At 45.3% G+C, this 17772-nt stretch overlaps 1 protein-coding gene across 1 annotated transcript in view; it reads left to right on the plus strand.

Annotated features, from left to right (window-relative positions):
* The window catches only part of LOC128600242 (potassium channel subfamily T member 2), a 93745-nt gene that overhangs the window by 21645 nt on the left and 54328 nt on the right, over positions 1-17772 (plus strand). Inside the window, exons 2-10 of the mRNA XM_053612573.1 lie at positions 6021-6100; positions 6455-6554; positions 7653-7706; positions 8985-9033; positions 9390-9449; positions 12776-12850; positions 13439-13522; positions 15999-16093; positions 17193-17373. Coding sequence (XP_053468548.1) covers positions 6021-6100; positions 6455-6554; positions 7653-7706; positions 8985-9033; positions 9390-9449; positions 12776-12850; positions 13439-13522; positions 15999-16093; positions 17193-17373 — 778 coding nt within the window. The remainder of the gene's footprint in view (positions 1-6020; positions 6101-6454; positions 6555-7652; positions 7707-8984; positions 9034-9389; positions 9450-12775; positions 12851-13438; positions 13523-15998; positions 16094-17192; positions 17374-17772) is intronic.

Genomic DNA, 17772 nt, shown 5'->3' on the forward strand with positions numbered 1-17772 from the left:
AGTTAACGCATCCACATTTTGGAACCTCGACAACTTGGCAGCTGGGTACTGAAATAAAATCCCACATTGTATTATTAAATGATATCGTTCACCAGCTTCCTGTCCTGTCCTGCAAGAAGAAACAAAGAGGGAGCTAAAAGTCCAAATATCAGACGCTGTGTTCTGTATTTCATTCCAAAAATAGCAAAAGATTAAAGTTTTTGTGTGTGAGTGGTTTTTTTTTTGTCCAAGTTAAAAATCCTACTTCATTCTGGAACGTGCGTGATTATCTGATTACTCCATCATGTACCGTATTCATTTCTGTAGTTTAGTAAAGCGCATATATAAAAAAAAAAAAAAAACGATGGTATTTTCCTAGTAGTAATTTCTAAGATTGAAATTCGATCCAAACAAGCTATTTTTAATATAAAACCCAAACTTGCTATTTTGAATCTAATCTATTTTGTGTACGAACGCCCATCATGTTTACAGTTTTGTGCTAACTTCCTGTAATATTATGTAGATAATGTACTTCTATAATATTCAGTAATGCCTCTCGGTGTAATGGCAGCTTACTCAGTACATTCCCTAATGGACAATTTCCAGTGGCGATTATGTTGAATATGGGATTTTAATTGGAGCTGATAATACGTTATCGTTATCCGGCAGTCCAGATGGATTTTTATTGCTGGGCGTTTGAAATGTGGTCTGATCTCCACGGGGTTCTTATTGATTTGTTTACGAGTTCACATGAAATTTACATTATACTGTACTTTGCACCTCTTAATATAAGTTCAGGTTTTTAACTGAGAATGGGGAATGGGAATTTCACGGACGTCCCTGTGGCATCCTGCGGGGGTTTTTTCGGAGAATACAGTTGTGCTCAAAAGTTTGCATACCCCTTGCAGGATCATAAAAATCCCATGTTGTTGTTGTTTATTCAGTCCGGCCCTGGATAAGCTATTTCACACAACAGATGCTCACACTGAGTCCACAAGACAAGATAATAGCTGAATTTATCTAATAAAATGACCCCGTTCAAAAGTTTACACACCCTTGATTCTTAATACTGTGTTTTTATGTTTTGTGAGAGTTCTTGACGAGTCCCTTGTTTGTCCTGAGCAGTTAAACTGCCCACGGTTCTTCTGAAAAAATCCTCCAGGTCCGGCACGTTCTTTACTTTTCCGGCATCTTCTGCATATGTGAGCCCTTTCAAGAGAAGCTCTTGGTTGAGCTTGTGAACACAGGGTAAAGCTTGGCAGCGGAAGTTCTTTAACGTCCAGATGCTGGGGGAAATTTTGCGCGTCATGAACGTTAAGTGAATTTCAACCTCATTTCTTTGTCTTCTTGTGTGTATGCGTGTCTCTGACATCTCCTACTTCACCAATTTGTCCTGGTCTTTCTTTTTTATAATCTGAAAACAACATTGTTTTATTATACTCATCGATTCTGTAATGGAATACGTTTACAAATCGAATCCATGAAACTCGTTTTATCCGTGACCGTCACCTCAGAGAGGTCCGTGTTCCGCCGTGCACTTGTGCCCATTTCCTTTTTCGAATTAATGAACTTAATGAGTTTCTATTGTGCTGTTCCGCTAGCCTGTTCCCAGACCTGACACATCAGCGGCTCGGCTTTTTATTGACCGACGATTCCGCTCCGGGTTGCCGCGCTAGTTGCCCCTTCGAGTGGAAAAGCTTCTTCTCGAGAGGCAAAATGGCACTCTAAAGGGCTTTCCCTCAGACGAGCGGAGAGGGTGGAAGGGCACTCAACAGGGACTTTGGTGTAACAGATGGAGGTGGGAGTGTAATTCAGCAGTGGAAACAGACAGAGAGGGAGAGGAAGTGGCGCAATGAAGTTTGGAGTAACAACTGCTGTATGTGTATATATATATATATATATTATTATGTGGCGATTTGAAAATACGCACCAAAAGGGGCCAGAACTTTTTCAGCGTCTGTCCTTTGCATGTATTATTCAGCAGGGAGATATTGATATTCAGCACAGAGGCATGTTCTCCACCGTGCCCGAAACATTGCCAGACTACGCTGGAGAAACACAGGCTTTAATCAGTAGGACTGTGTAGTCAATGCTCGAATGCAGGCCATCGATCACAAAACCAATAAACGATCGTTTTATTTCATCAGCTGAAAGAGCCACTATGCAGTAAGTCTCCGCCTTCTTCGGGCTTTGATATGTTCGCAGTCTTCAAAGCCTTAGTGTCCCGGTGTCAGCGCTTGACCCGTTGCGTCGCCAGGAATTCATTTCACTTCGTGAGGAGCGTCTTCAGAAAAGCGTCCTTCTTGTACGTAATACGTCTCCAGATGCAAATGATAATGATGATTCGGTGAATATGACAATTAGTCCAATGCGCATGCGTTAGCGACTTTCCCGTGAAAAGAGTCGGCAATCATACAGCCGTATCATCCAGCGCTAAAAATATTCAAACGCAGCTCATGGTCGCTCACGATGCAGCCTCGGCTCCGGATACTGTCAGTGTGTGCGCACAAGACGCGTCGATTTCACGTAATATCACCCACTACGTAAGAGCGATGCATGGACGTGATATTGACGGATAATTTAAAGCGTCTTCGTAAGCTCCTCGCCTTGAGGCAGTGATTAATAATGTCGCGTGAATCTGCTTAACACATGAATACAATGAGCAAGGATCCAAATTGAAGTCCTGTGAGTAAAGTCCACTTGGCGGCCATCTTGGATACAGTTATTTCCAGTCGTACAAGACTAGAGGGTTATATATAACATTGCTTGGTTGCTTGGGCTACTGCATACGCACATTTCTTCACAACTAAAGAGCATGGTTTCCTGTATCTGTCAGTTTCTCGTAGTTTCTTCACCAGCAAGGTGATAGGCTGTTTGTTCTGAGAGGCGGGACTTAAGTCATACAGCCATCGAGTTGAGTGTTACATGCTGCTCTGTTCGTTTCCAAAGCTATGTTCTTGTCTCTATTCATACCTTCTTCGGTTGTGTCTCCGTCTTTCCAGTCAAGAGTTGAGCCGAAACGTTGTCCAGATATAATTTGAGCACTGATGTTGGATTCCTTCGGAGCCCAGAGTTCATTTCAGACCCAATCATAGGTATGACGTAGACTGTGATGTGTTCACATGGAATTTTTAAAAAATAAATAAATAAAGTGAGTGCGTGAGTGAGTACGCCCCTCCGTTTTGCTCTCTCGTCTCCCGGAAGTCCACGTTCGAACCCGCGTTCGAAACGCTTTTCTGTTGCATCCGGTACGCTTCTAATTAGAACCGAGAACAAACGACCGAACGCACTTTTCCCCGACTGAACAGCTTACCTCCGTCCAGGTGGCACACAGCCGATGCTCTGTAATCCTCCACGTAATGTGCAGGTCCACTTGTTGCCCTGATCCCGGGTTTGATTACCATAATTATGCGTAATTAGCAAGCCGGTTCCACCGGGGAGCTTCGGATAGGAATCCCTGTGCTTAATTAAAAGGTTTATTCGGCGGCTTTAGTGCTGCCTGTGCTGTCTGACCAAGAACAATTACGCTCGCAACTAATTAGCTACAAATGATGTAGCGTTGTAATCATGAGGCTACAGATTGAGGTTAATGACTGTAATCTCGGCGCGTGGCAGAAGGGATTCTGCATAACACCTTCGCATCGACAGCTAGCATGCTAATCAGACGTCTTACTTTGATGCGGGTCAAGAATGTGTTTCTTGGCACTCTCGTTTTCTTACACACACACACACACACATCATGTACTGCTGCGAAGCTCCTATCACATCCTGAGTCATTGTTCTGAATCGACTGAATCGTTTTCAGAAAGACGACCAAAACTCTCATTGTGCTAGCAACTGCATGAATGTATGAGTGTCTCACTGACACACTAACTTTTATTGTGTGTGTGTGTGTGTGTGTTTCCATGAGTGAGCGAGCGATGCTCTCTGTCACCATAGCAACATGTTTCCGTATTGTGCGGGGGAACTTAAAGGGAGTAGGGATTAGGGCGCTGTCCATGCTGACCATCATGTACGGGTCGCAGGCTCCTGCAAAATTTATTACGGCTTTTCTCTTTCATCTACTATCAGTTCTTTGTGTCTTTTTAAAGGAATACTCCACCATTTTACTTCCTAATCTCAGGCAGATCAGCACCTCTGAATGGCTCCTAGGTGTGAGTATGTGTGTGAATGTGCATGTGACCTACGATGGACTGGCGTCCCATTCAGGGTGTATTCCCGCCTCGTGCCCAGTGGTCCTGGGATAGGCTCCAGATCTCCAGATTTGAACAGAAATGCTATAGAAGACGTAAAAAAAAAAAAATCAAAACACTTATTTCCTGAAGGTACCTGTACCATCCAGGACTGATGTTAAAGTGCTGTAATATATCAGACTCAGACAGGATCCATTCGCCGCGGTGCTTTGATGCGAAACTCCAAACGTACAAACAGAAATCATAACCCAGATGAAAGTCAGCAACCAGGCAGACGTCAGAACACGGGGAAATCGCCGTGCAGACAGGCTTGAGGTTAATCCAGAGAACAAGCCAAGGAACCAGGCTCGAACAGTAATAAATGATCAGGAGAATAACGAGGCTCAGGACTTTCACAGCTTCGTCACTATACTGAATGCGTGTTTTTTGAATTTTTATATAGAAGAGCGTCAGGAAGTGAATGGCTTAGAACGAGGTTAGAGATGAAAGATTGCATACGTTAGCGTGTCAGCGTACATATTCTTATGCACCATGACATACATTAGGAAATTCAGTCTCGTTAGAGCCATGTCTCCGTGCAGTTCTCGCCTGGTTTCTTACTGAAGCTAAGCAGGATTGAGCCTGGCCAGTATGTGGATGGGAGACCTCCTGGGGAAAACTAAGGTTGCTGCAGGAAGTGGTATTAGTGAGGCCAGCAGGGGGCGCTCACCCTGTGGTCTGTGTGGGTCCTAATGCCCCAGTATAGTGACGGGGACACTATACTGTAAAAACAGCAACGTCTTTCTAAACCTGACTCTCTGTGGTCATTAAAAGTCCCAGGACACTTCTGGTAAAAGAGTAGGGGTATAACCCCGGTGTCCTGGAGAAACTCCCCCATTGGCTGTTATCTATCACGGCCCCCTAATAATCTCCATCTCTGAATTGGCTACATCACTCTCTCCTCTCCACTAATAGCTGGTGTGTGGTAGATGTTGTGGTGCACTATGTTTACCGTCGCATCATCCAGGTGGATTCTACACACTGGTGGTGGTTTAGGAGACCCCCCCCCACCCACCCCATACAATGTAAAGCACTCTGAGTGTCTACAATAGTGTTCTTATGTACTTTTCAACGTCATTTTGCTTTGCTGTATGTTTTTTTGAGGTTGTCTTTTAGGAAACTCCGCCTTTAACAGGTCTGGGTTGATCTGGGTTTCACTTTGAGCTGCTCTGCTGTACAAATTGTGCTGTATAGACAGATATTGTTGTTGTTGTTGTTGTTGTTGTTTGTGCTGCTGCTACTATGGTTGTTGCTGTAGCTGCAGTTGCAGCTCTTTTGCTCCCCTAGCTGTCTATAGGATAAAAAGGAGGCGCTGCGTCAGCATGCACACAGCTGAAAGACCATGTTGAGAACGCAAGCTCTAAACACGTCATCGCACTCGCGGAGTCGTTGTGCGCTGTGCGTTGCATTGTGCACGCACACGTCACCCTGCACCACGCTATTATCGCCGGTGGAGGTGTGCTAATCCAGGCCCCAGAGCAGCGAAGGATCATGGGGAACAGAACGAAGGCAGCAATCACCGGCTCTGCTGGAGGTCTGAGAATCGGAAGGATTGTTATTCGTCCGTGTTTAACAGGTGGAAAACAGCGAGGCCTGTCTGTGCCAAGAGCAAGGAGGACATAATTTCCTGTCTGAGTCTTTAGCCCTTACACACACACACACACACACACACACACACACACACGGTTCTGCATTTTGCACTAATTTATGCCTTGTCATGTTATCGTAATGGCTGTCTCAGACCCGCACATGCAAGTCTCCATTTTCATATATTTCATTATTCCCGTCCCTTCTTCTTGTTTTTCCCAGAGTCCAGGTCGAGTTTTATGTGAACGAGAACACCTTTAAGGAACGCCTGAAGCTCTTCTTCATCAAAAACCAGCGATCCAGTGAGTTCTCCATGCCGCCTGCTCATCAACGCACGTTGCTCATGCTGCTTTTTCTGTGTCTTTCTTTCTTTTCTTTTCTTTTTTTTTTTTCTCTCTCCATTGTTTCTCCTGTGCTCTGAGTCTGCTGTTCTGTTTGGTCCGTTGTGTCGTGGAGTACAGTGAGCCGTATCCGTGGCTAACCTCTCGGCTGTGTCAGTCGCTCTTGTGGCTGTTTGATGTGCTGCACTCTGTTGTAAGTACACACCTGGAACTCTGTTGTTGTTAGTCTGCCTTTTTTTATGTTTTTTTTGTTTTTTTTTTATTGTGAAAACCACGTTGCTGCTGATCCGAACGCGTCTCCGTCTGTCGCCGCAGGTCTGAGAGTGCGCCTCTTCAACTTCTTCCTGAAGGTGGTGAGCTGCCTGCTTTACATCGTCCGAGTGCTGCTGGATGACCCGCGCGAGCAGAGGGACTGGTGAGAGCGACTCGCGAATGTCTGAGTTCGTGCGTGAGTGTGAAATCAGCGTAGATACAGTAAGGAATAATCCACGAAGGCGCATAACATGATAAACTACACAAACTAGTTACTGCTCTTACCTCCAACTTGAATATATTCCTATAAACACACGTCCCGGTGTCTTTTATGACGCTCGTTCCACGGTAATTGTCCGACAGCGTGTCGTACTTCTTATCCGTTTATAGCTACATTTTAATATAAGCGGTCGTTCCCTCACCAGCCTCACTTCCCCCCCCCCCTACTGTTTTGACGTATCAATAAGACAAACGAAAATCAAACACAGCTTGTCATGTGTAAACTCCTCCGTCCTGAAGATGTCTGAAAACTGTAAAGTTACAGCTTTACCTCTGACACTGGAGACTCCTTCCATCAGTGTTCAATGAGTCAGCGTCACCGTATCGACGATTCTACGATCATGATTTTTTAATCTGTTTACTTTTAGCCTTAGATTACGCGGAACATCGATATAAACCTGTGACTCGCAGCTGCGCCGGTGTCAGAGCCGCGGTGATGGAAGATGAATCGACACCTTCTGACCAATCAGTACGCAGAACTGAACAGCGCCAAAGCTGTCTGTCGCACGAGTACTGTTTATGTAGGTTGACCTTCTGTCCTTTAGCTTTGTAACTCTTTATGAAGCACTGCTCGGATACGGGTTCACGAAGGCCGTGCCGTAGGTCAGCGTAATGGACGCTTTCCGTTCTGTCGGTCTCCACAAGTCGGGGTAGATTGGAAAAGTTCTGACGAAGTCGCGACAAAGTGAGAATGAAGCCGCGGGTGCAGGTGACGAGAGGTCCGAGTGAAAATGGGAAGTCAGGTAGCTGGTGGGAGTGAGAAGGGAGCAGAGAGAGAGAGTGAGAGAGAGAGAGAGAGTACAGGCAGCAGTGGCAACATAAGGGCGAGAGAAAAAATGGTTGGACTGAGGATGCAGCCATGAGAGAATGATTTATAGGAGCTTAAATATCAGTATCTAGCCCAAGATGCTGGGCCTTTCTTTATTTATCTTTATTTATCGTGTGTGTGTGTGTGTGTGTGTGTGTGTGTGTTTCCCTACAGTCCTGGCTGTCTCAGACAGAATGCCTCTGCACAGAACAAAAGCCACTTTGACTGGTAAGTGTGTGCAACTCAAAATAACAAACAAAAAATAAATAAATAAAGCGGTTGAACAGATTAGCAGTCTTCATTTAACGATGGTGGGGGGGGTAGGGGGGTGGGGGGGCGCGGAAGGGGACGAATCGCTATCGACCCGTCCTCCGTCTCCTGAAAGGACCGTGTGCTGCCGGACAGCGATGATAATACGTTCTCATTACATCAGCGTGAGGTCGATGTCACGCTCGCGGACCCCCGAGCACCGTGTATGATCTTACCCAAACAGCCGGAAAGCTCGGTTTTGCTCTCGGCCCTACCGTATCGATTTTATTGACGTCAGGAAGCAGTGACGGAGGAAAGGAGCAGAGCAGGGACTCCGGATCCCATAATGAAAGGTTATATTTAGGCACGGCGTTGTCCCTGGTGCGCTGCGTTTTAATAAGAGGAAGCAGCCGGTCGCAACACTTCAAGCTGTCTCTCACGCGTGCGTCGTGCTGTTACGACCTCGTTTATCCGTCGAAATTAACACCGAGCTGATTCCGCGCCCGCCGCGGATGAGACAGCTGTTCGTTTTGAAGGATGAGCGCGCTCATTGTTTACGTCCAGCGCAGCTGTTTTGGGAAACCGTTTTCTGTTCACGTTTAAAGATCGTAAAAGATCCTAATGTAAATGGAAATTCTCAGATATGTTTTTTTTTTTGACTTCAGACTCATTTGGAGACATATGAGCACTTATAGGTTGGGGGGACAAGATGGCTTGGTAGTTAGCATGCTTGCCTCGTGCCTCCAGAGTTAGGGGTTTGATTCCCACCTCTACTCTATGTGCATGGAGTTTGCATGTGCTTCGGGAGTTTCCTCCGGTTTTGTCCCCCAGCCCAAGGACATGCAGTGTATAGACTGATTGGCATTTCCAAATTGTCCGTAGTGTGTTTGTCTGTGTGTGATTGTGCCCTACGATGGGTTGGCACCCCAGGGTGCCAGGGTGTCCCCTGCCTTGTGCCCCTGGGATAGCATCCAGGCTCCTCTGCGACCCTGTGCTGGATAAGCAGTACAGAAAATGGATGGATGGATGGATGGGATTTTCTGCATAATAACTACTTTCCAAACTAGAGTATTTCTTTACCGTCGGAAAAAAATTCTGAAGTAACTCAGGCGATTTGGCTGTTTCTGAAACTTCTGTGGTGTTAAATCTGTCTGGAAACTGTGAACTGTGTGATGAGGTTCATGTCCTTGTCTTTGCTTTTTTCTCTCAGTGTCTCGCTCTCGGTTTCCTCCAAATAACGGCTTCTTTTGCCACCAGGTCCCTCATTATCTGGGTGAACAGACCTCTGCCGCTTTGGGCGCTCCAGGTCAGATCAGTTAACCTTTTTCTTGCACTCAAACACACACACACACACACACACACAGAGCAGATTGTATAGATATCACATCAGCTCAGGCACAAAAAGAGGCAATTACAGACGTATGTGGACAAATAAATGCACACAGCTTTTACAACATGGAAACAGACACACACACACACACACACATGACCTGTGTGTCACTGCCTTTTTGTACTGATACTGTTTTTGGCCACTTGGTCCAGACATTTCACAGTAAGCACTCTTATTCCTGCCCACTGCATCCTCCCACACCGTGTGTCTCCTGATCTCTGTCTCTCTCTCTCTCTCTCTCTCTCTCTCTCTCTCTTTCTCTCTCCCACCAGGTTCTTGTGGCTTTCATCAGCTTTTCAGAAACCATGTTGCTCGTGTACCTGAGCTACAAGGTAAGAGGCGCGCAAGTGCAACAGCCTGAAACCTTCCTTTACTACATTATCACATACTATACATCATTACAAGCTTACTATAATGCTGAATAGAGTTTCTTTTCCGAGCGCTTAAATTGGGTTCTCAGAGGTATTTCGAGTATTATAAGATCTGGAGAAAGTGGTTAGCGTTAGCCGCTGTTCATTTTGAGGTAAAGACCATGGGTAAGTACGGGTCCTTTTGCATTGCGAGTGAGTCCAAACTCTAGAAATCCTGAAATAAGACTTTCTGACGATTCTGATTGGCCGATGGCACTATCTTCAAACCTTCATCGACACCTGTCTAAAGATGGCCCAGCACCATCGGAAATGAAGATCTGTGGCAGTACTACAGCTGGTGGAGGAAGAAATTATAAGAAGATGCCATGACTACATGACTCTTGAGGCGTAGCTCGCATGGAGTTCCCAAGTCAAGTGGAAAAGAGGACAACAAAACAAAACCTGGAGGCCGAAGGCGGACATCATGCCAGGAAGTTGGGGTCAGAGTGCAGGGTCAGACATGATACATCGCCCCTGGAGCAGAGAGGGTTAAGATCCTTGCTCAAGGGCCCAACAGTGGCAGCTTAGCAGTGCTGGGGCTTGAACCCCCGACCTTCTGATCAGTAACCCAGAGCCTGGCAATGCTGGGGCTTGAACCCCCGACCTATATAGACATGGTTTGTCGCGCTTTCGCTAAAACAGCCTTCACACTTCTGGGAAGGCCTTCCACTAGATTTCGGGATGTGCCGGTGTGAATTCAGCCACGAGTCAAAGACCTGGTAGGGAGTCTGCGTTCCAGATCATCTCAAAGGTGTTCAGTCAGGGATCTGTGCAGGCCACTCGAGTTCTTCCACACCTGCCTTGGAAATCATGTCTTCATGGAGATGCATTCTAATGATTGGCAGCTCCATCGAGCAAACCCCAGTGTGTTGGTGTGCACATTCTCAGGTCAGCTCACGGTATTCTGCACCTCAGTCTTCAGTGAGGGATCAAAGGGGAAGGATGGGAAGAGAAGAGAGGTGGAGAAAACAAGGAGTTTCTATTTCTTTCTCTACCGCTGTCTTTCTCTTCAGAGACAGCTGTACCAATCAGCTCTTTGTTTTCGGAGAGCACTTGTGCTGGATGAGTGAGTGGAGGGGACGGAGCGGCGGGCATCCACGTCCTCTTCAGAACCCCTCGGCGATGCCATCCCTTTGATTTCTTACTTCTTCTTCTTCTTTGAAGTCCTTGCAGATTCGCCCCATCCGTCCCTTTCTCTGTCTCTCTCCGCCCTCTATTGATTCCTTCTGTAATGAACAAATCTATTCTGCCCACGCTGAACTTGTGTGGGTCACAAATAATGCCACGCTGCCCGTCGCAGACTCACCCTCCATCCCTACCCACTCTTTGTCCAAAGTACTGTTTTTAATTTTGTTATGCTAATACAGATATAGGCACAGTGGGTAGCCTCAAAGCTCCAGGGGCTCCTGGTTCAATTCTGAGCTCTGGTTACTGTGCGGAGTTTCTGTGCACGTTCTCCCCATGTCCGTATGGGTTTCCTTCCACCTCCCAAAACTGCCAGTAGGTGGGCTGGCTGCTCTAAATCGACCCTAGTTTTGAATGTGTGTATATAACAGGATTCTCTCGTTGTTATTGATAGAATTGTTATTTATTCCCTGATTGTTTTCAACAGAAACTTGAGGACGATTTCAGTGTTACAGTAGCATAGTTCTATACAATATTATACAATTCAAAAGTTCAGCATAGTACGCAAAGTTTCCAGAGAAGCAGGGCATTCTGGTCACAAACGCTGTGGTCGGGTCACCAGTTATGAAACCAAATGTAAATAAAATTCAAATAAATGTTTCCCGTTTGTTTTCCATCATTCCAAGTTTTGTTATTAAGTACCTATTATGACAAATCAAATCTATAACGCTTTGCATGATGCGCCACAAACAGTCATCTTTGTGCAAGTTATGTTTATTGGTCTCACTATGTTCATCACACATTGAAGTTACTTTAGTTTAAACAGAAAAAAAAGAACATGTTTCTCATGAAGTAATGTGCACAAACACAAGTGGATGGAGGTTGATGCTGGTGGTTGGATTATATTTGCTTGTTATGAATTAAGTTGTGGGAAGAGATGTGAGTACTAATCTCACCTTAACCTGTGTAGCATTGACCTTTCATAGAATCGAGCTGTGCAATAACCCTACTAACCCCAACCCTAATCCTTAAACCCTAAACCTAACCCTTAACCCTAACCCTTAACCCCTGAACCTAACCCCAACCCTAACCCTTAACCCCTAAACCTAACTCTTAACCCCTAACCCCAACCCTTAACCCCTAAACCTAACTCTTAACCCCTAACCCCAACCCTTAACCCCTAAACCTAACCCTTAACCCCAACCCTAACCCTTAACCCCTGAACCTAACCCTTAACCCCTAAACCTAACTCCAAGCCCAACCCTTAACCCCTAAACCTAACCATTAACCCCTAACCACAACCCGAACCCTTAACCCCTAAACCTAACCCTTAACCCCAACCCTAACCCTTAACCCCTGAACCTAACCCTTAACCCCTAACCCTAACCATTAACCCCTAACCCCAACCCGAACCCTTAACCCCTAAACCTAACCCTTAACCCCAACCCTAACCCTTAACCTCTGAACCTAACCCTTAACCCTTTAACCTAACCCCAACCCCAACCCTTAACCCCTAAACCTAACCCCTAAACCTAACCCTTAACCCCAACCTTAACCCTTAACCCCTAGACCTAACCCTTAACCCTAACCCTAACCCTTAACCCCTAAACCTAACTCTTAATCCCTTAACCTAACCCTTAATCCCTAACCCCATCCCTAACCCTTAACCCCTAAACCTAACCCTTAACCCCATCCCTAACCCTTAACCCCTAAACCTAACTCTTAATCCCTAAACCTAACCCTTAACCCCAACCGCTAACCCTAACTGCTAACCCCAACCCTAAACCTAACCCTTAATCCCTAAACCTAACCCTAACCCTTAACCCCCTACCCCTAATCCTAACCCTAGCTCTTTTGCCAGCATGAGACTATTTGTTTTTAAATCCTCATTTCATTTCAAACTGTTTATTTATTTAACTTTTTACAATGGGAGTACATTTAACCGTGCACCATTTTCTAACTTTCCCTCGAGTACAATTGTGACTCCTGAACTTTTTTACTTCACTACTTTTTTCTTCTTTGTGTTTTTTCCGCCCGTTTGTGAGGTGAAACCGTTTACCCTCATGTGTTAGTTTCAATACACACACACACACACACTCTGACCCTTCACTTGTCCCTTCCAGGGCAACGTCTGGGAGCAAGTGTTGCGCGTCCCGTTCATCCTGGAGATGATCAGCGCCGTCCCTTTCGTCATCACTGTGAGTCTCTGAGTTCTTCCCCAACCAGAACGATCCACTTTTCACAGCTCGCACTGCCACTCAGGAGTGTCTCCACCGCACTGTATAAGCATATCGTGAATAGGGGGGTGACAAATTAAAGGAAAAACCACCGTCAAATTGTGTTAGTAAGGTAATGTACTACTTAGCCCCTGATATATAAAAGAAATTGTCCTGCACGGTCTTTCGCAGTGATGTTTGTTTAGCTGTACTCCTGTTCGACACGCGTTAGTTCGAAGACGGCTTCGGATCTTCGTGTCTCATGCGACGTCGCGTGACCCGATTAATCGTCTCAAATCTGCTGAAAATCGGCGGTGATTTTCAAAAATTCGCGAGCTCCTCCGAATACTGCGGAAGGGTGCTGATAATTATGGATCTGATGACCGTGTATACAAGGTGTATCTGATGAAGCTCAGTCTGTAACTGTAGCAAAGAAGCACTGTACCGTAGGTGCAGCTCTAATGCAATGTTTACTGCATGAAAATGTCAATGTTGAATTACAGCGCAAGCTGTATGTCACTCTGGAGAGGTTATTATGTGGTGCTTATCCTTCTCTGTGTTTCCTACCAGGTGATTTTACCCTCGCTCCGGAACCTGTTCATCCCCGTCTTTCTGAACTGCTGGCTGGCCAAACACGCCTTGGAAAACATGATCGTAAGCGAAGAAAGGGAAAAAAAAACCCCATCCCTCCTCTTTTCTTACAGCTTTCTTTTACTATAATCATCCTCTTCTCTGTTTTGTGTGGGGGGTGGGGGGTGGGGTTGGGGGGATTGGTGGAAAAAGCAGCAGGTGCTCTTAGAGTATAAAGAGTATGCCAGAAAATTGATGTACCTTCTGAACAGCGTGACGCTAATTACAATTAGGCGCGCTAACAGAAACTGCAGTGTTCTGACTGCTGAACTTTTAGTCATTTATTTTTTTTTTTTGTTTAAAAATTGAGCATGATTGCAGCGAAGCCACTTACTGTAATCTGTGGAACTCCTGTGTTCGAAGTGCATACACATCGGGATTGAAATAAAAGAGCACGCGTTGATACACGCCGACAGCCTGTAAAATCTTACCGGAAGATCGATATATATTAGCGCATATTAGCGCAGGTCTGTCTCTGTTATGTACAGGAGCTCCGGCCACGGAATGAGGAACTAAGAAAATACGGCACGGTGTGCTTTTATAGGGACGTGCTCGACGGCACTGCGGCGTGATCAAGCACCAACCCGGAAAGTGTTTTATTCCTGTTACGCCACCGCAATTTGTGTTTAACAGAACAACACATCATACTTTTTATCAGGTTCTAGTTACATTTAATGTCAAACCGTCCGTAAAAAAGTGAGTTCCTGTTTATCACTCACAATAATAAGTTCCAGGGGCGCACGGTGGTTTAGTAGTTAGCACGTTCGCCTCACGCCTATAGGGTCGGGGGTTCGATTCCCATCGTGGCCCTGTGTGTGCGGAGTTTGCATGTTCTCCCCGTGCTGCGGGGGTTTCCTCCGGGTACTCCGGTTTCCTCCCCCAGTCCAAAGACATGCACGGTAGTCTGATTGGCGTGTCTAAAGTGTCCGTAGTGTATGAACGGGTGTGTGAGTGTGTATGTGATTGGCACCCTGTCCAAGGTGTACCCCGCCTTGTGCCCCATGCTCCCTGGGATAGTGACCCTGAAGGCAGGATAAGCGGTATAGAAGATGGATGGATGGAATAATAAGTTCCCTCGACCTCATCTTCTCTTCTCTCTCTCTCTCCTGAAGTTATTCAAAGAAAAACGTAGCGCTGCATACGAGTTAAAGTTACAGCTCTACCTCCGACTGTTTCAAAGCCCTGACACTGGAGACTCCTTCCATAAACCTTAAACGTCTCTACAATCCTATCGGGTTTTCTTGCATACGCCATACCGGCCCTTGTGAAAGAGCTGTTGCTATAGAAACAATTACATATTTGTTTGAAACGGCGCATAAATAAAAAAATATTTTTAAAAATCTTTCATTTCCCCCAAAGCCTACACTACCGTCAGAGCTGCTGTTAGAGAAAATTAACCAACGCCTCCGGACCAATCAGATTCGAGATTTCAGTAGCGCCGTGTGCATATCTTGTTTATTCCTTTTTGGCATGGTACACGGTTAAGATGATTTTACTCATCATTTATTTATGCCGTTACAGAGAAATGAGCCTGGGGGGGGTGGTGTTTCTCATTAGCTTGAGATCGCAGGAAAACTTTTCTTACCTCGCGATAATGAAATTTGACATCAAGAGGAAACAAGTGAGCACTTAATCATGGGAAAACTGAATTAAAAAAGAATTTGGATGTTATGTACCACTCTCTCTCTCTCTCTCTCGCTCTCTCTCTCTCTCTCAGTCCGAGTTTACATGATTTCCGGCGCTCAGCTTTTCTGACATTTACGTGTCTGTGTTTTGTTTTACGCTCGTTTGACTGACCTCCTTTGTGTGACCTCCTGCTTTACCAATCCGTGTTATCTAGTATAGCAAGTCCCCCCGTCCCCCCCCCCAGGGATTACAGGCTCTGGAGCAGCTTTAGTTCCTCAGGACCTTTAGGTTCTCTTCAGGGATCATTTGAATTCCTGCTCCAGAGCACTCACTCATACTAGTTTACGTCATTTCAGGTTCTGTCCTTTAAATTTCGTCATACCGTTTGATGTCATTTCAGTTTACGTCGTTTCACTTTATGCCCTGGTAGTTTTCGTCATTTCCGTTTACGTCATATTAGTTTACGTCGTATAGGTTTAGGTCGTTTGACTTTGTCATACTAGTTCATGTCATTTCAGTTTATTCCAGTGTGCATCATTACAGTTTGTCATTTCATTTTACATTATTTATTTTTATGCCATTTAATTTGATGTCATTCCACTCTGCATCATTTACATTTACGTCATTTCTGATTATATCGCTACCGTTTGTTATTTCTTTTTTATTTCTTTCTTTTTTTTTTTCTTTACATAATTTCACTGTACATCATTTCAGTTTACATTATACCAGTGTAATTAATAACATCATTTCAGTTTATGCCAGGCTACACACCTTATCGTTTTGGAGTTCCTTGAACGGTTCCTCTGACAGAAATTTAATTTCTTTGTGTGTGTGTGTGTGTGTGTGTGTGTGTGTGTGGGTGGGTGTGTTTCAGAATGACCTACACAGAGCCATCCAGCGCACTCACTCAGCCATGTTCAACCAGGTGCTCATACTCATCAGCACCCTCCTCTGCCTGATCTTCACCTGGTGAGAGACTGAAAGGGAGAGTGAGGGGGTGAGGGGGTGAGGGAGTGAGAGAGTGAGAGGGTGAAGGGTTCATATTTTATCTGTGTGTGTGGTTTTTTTTTGGTTATTTAGCAAATTCTTTAGAATTATTCTCACCCTTTCAACAACTTCTTGGCCAGCACTGATCTAAAAGCAGAAAAGTCAATAAAGCAAACACTAATCATGGAATGGAAATGAAATAAGACGAGATACAGCTGTGTGTGTGTGTGTGTGTGTGTGTGTGTGTGTGTGTGTGTGTTGGAGGCTGAGCTGGGGGTGGGGTTGAGTATAGACTCCACTTGACTGTTACGCTAAACCGAACAAACACACTGTGAAACTCAAACATACACACCATGCTGAGATAAGCCACATATCTCTCTCTCTCTCTCTCTCTCTCTCACACACACACACACACACACACACACACTCAACTCCCCACCCCAAACACACATGCACACAATAGGTCAGAGGGGAGTGCCGGTAAGCCTTTGAAAGGTTTTCACATTCAGACCGATCTACATTAAAGCCTTGTTTAACCTCAGCCATCTCTCTACCTTTCCTTCTCACGCCATTCTTTCTTTCTTTCTTTCTATAACTCTTCCCTCCTTCCTTGGTTCTCCTCTTCGTTCTCCTTCTAACTTCTGTCTTCCTTATCTCATTCTTTCTTTCACCACTCTTATCTCCATCATTTCATCTTTCTTCTGTCATCTCACTCCATCCTTCTCTGGCTTTACCCTTTTCACTCTCTTTCGTCACTCTCCCTCTGTCCGTCTCTACGTTATGACTCCGTTCCCCTTCTCCAATTTTCTTTCTCCATCTTTCTTCCCGTCCCATGTCTCATTCCTCACCTTTCTTCCCCTGCCTTATCTCTCCATCTGTCGTTCCTCTCTCTGTTTTTCGCCTTTTCTTCATCCTGTCTTCATCCTTCTCATCCTTTGCTACTCTTGTCTTGATCTCCCTTTCTCTTTCCCCATTTGTCCTTCACTCTTCTTTTACCTCTCCTGTCTTAATTCTTTCCTCTCTCTTCTCTCTCCTTTGCTCTTCATTTTTCTCCCCCTCGCTTTCTCTCTCTCTCTCTCAGTATCTGTGGGATTCAGCACCTGGAACGAGCGGGGAATAATCTCACGCTCTTCGACTCGCTGTATTTCTGCGTGGTCACGTTCTCCACCGTGGGATTCGGAGACGTCACGCCGCAGATCTGGCCCTCACAGCTCCTCGTGGTCATCATGATCTGCGTCGCTCTCATCGTGCTGCCCATTCAGGTGCGTGCCGGTGACCATTGACCTCTGCCCAACCCCAACCCCCCCCCCGAACACACACACACACACACCCCAGAAACCCTCTACAATGCCATCACGTCACATACGGCTTGAGAGAAAAAACGATTTCCTCGGCTCACTCAGGCTTTGATTTGTTTATGCTTTAAAGTGATCAGGTCAAATTACATAACATCATTAACTCAATCAGCTAAACGACATTAAAGAACTTGTTTCCCATAAAGCCTTTGAAGTGGTTTTTAGGTTTAGAGTGTGATGGGAAAAGGCGTGTCACACTTTTTATTTCATACCATTTTGTTCAGGAAAAAAAACCTAATTTACCATGTAGAAAATCAACTGAAGTTTGGTACTGAAGCTACGATGCTAATGCCGTTTACACTATTC

This window comes from Ictalurus furcatus, chromosome 24, assembly GCF_023375685.1.
Source record: "Ictalurus furcatus strain D&B chromosome 24, Billie_1.0, whole genome shotgun sequence".
NCBI lineage: Eukaryota > Metazoa > Chordata > Actinopteri > Siluriformes > Ictaluridae > Ictalurus > Ictalurus furcatus.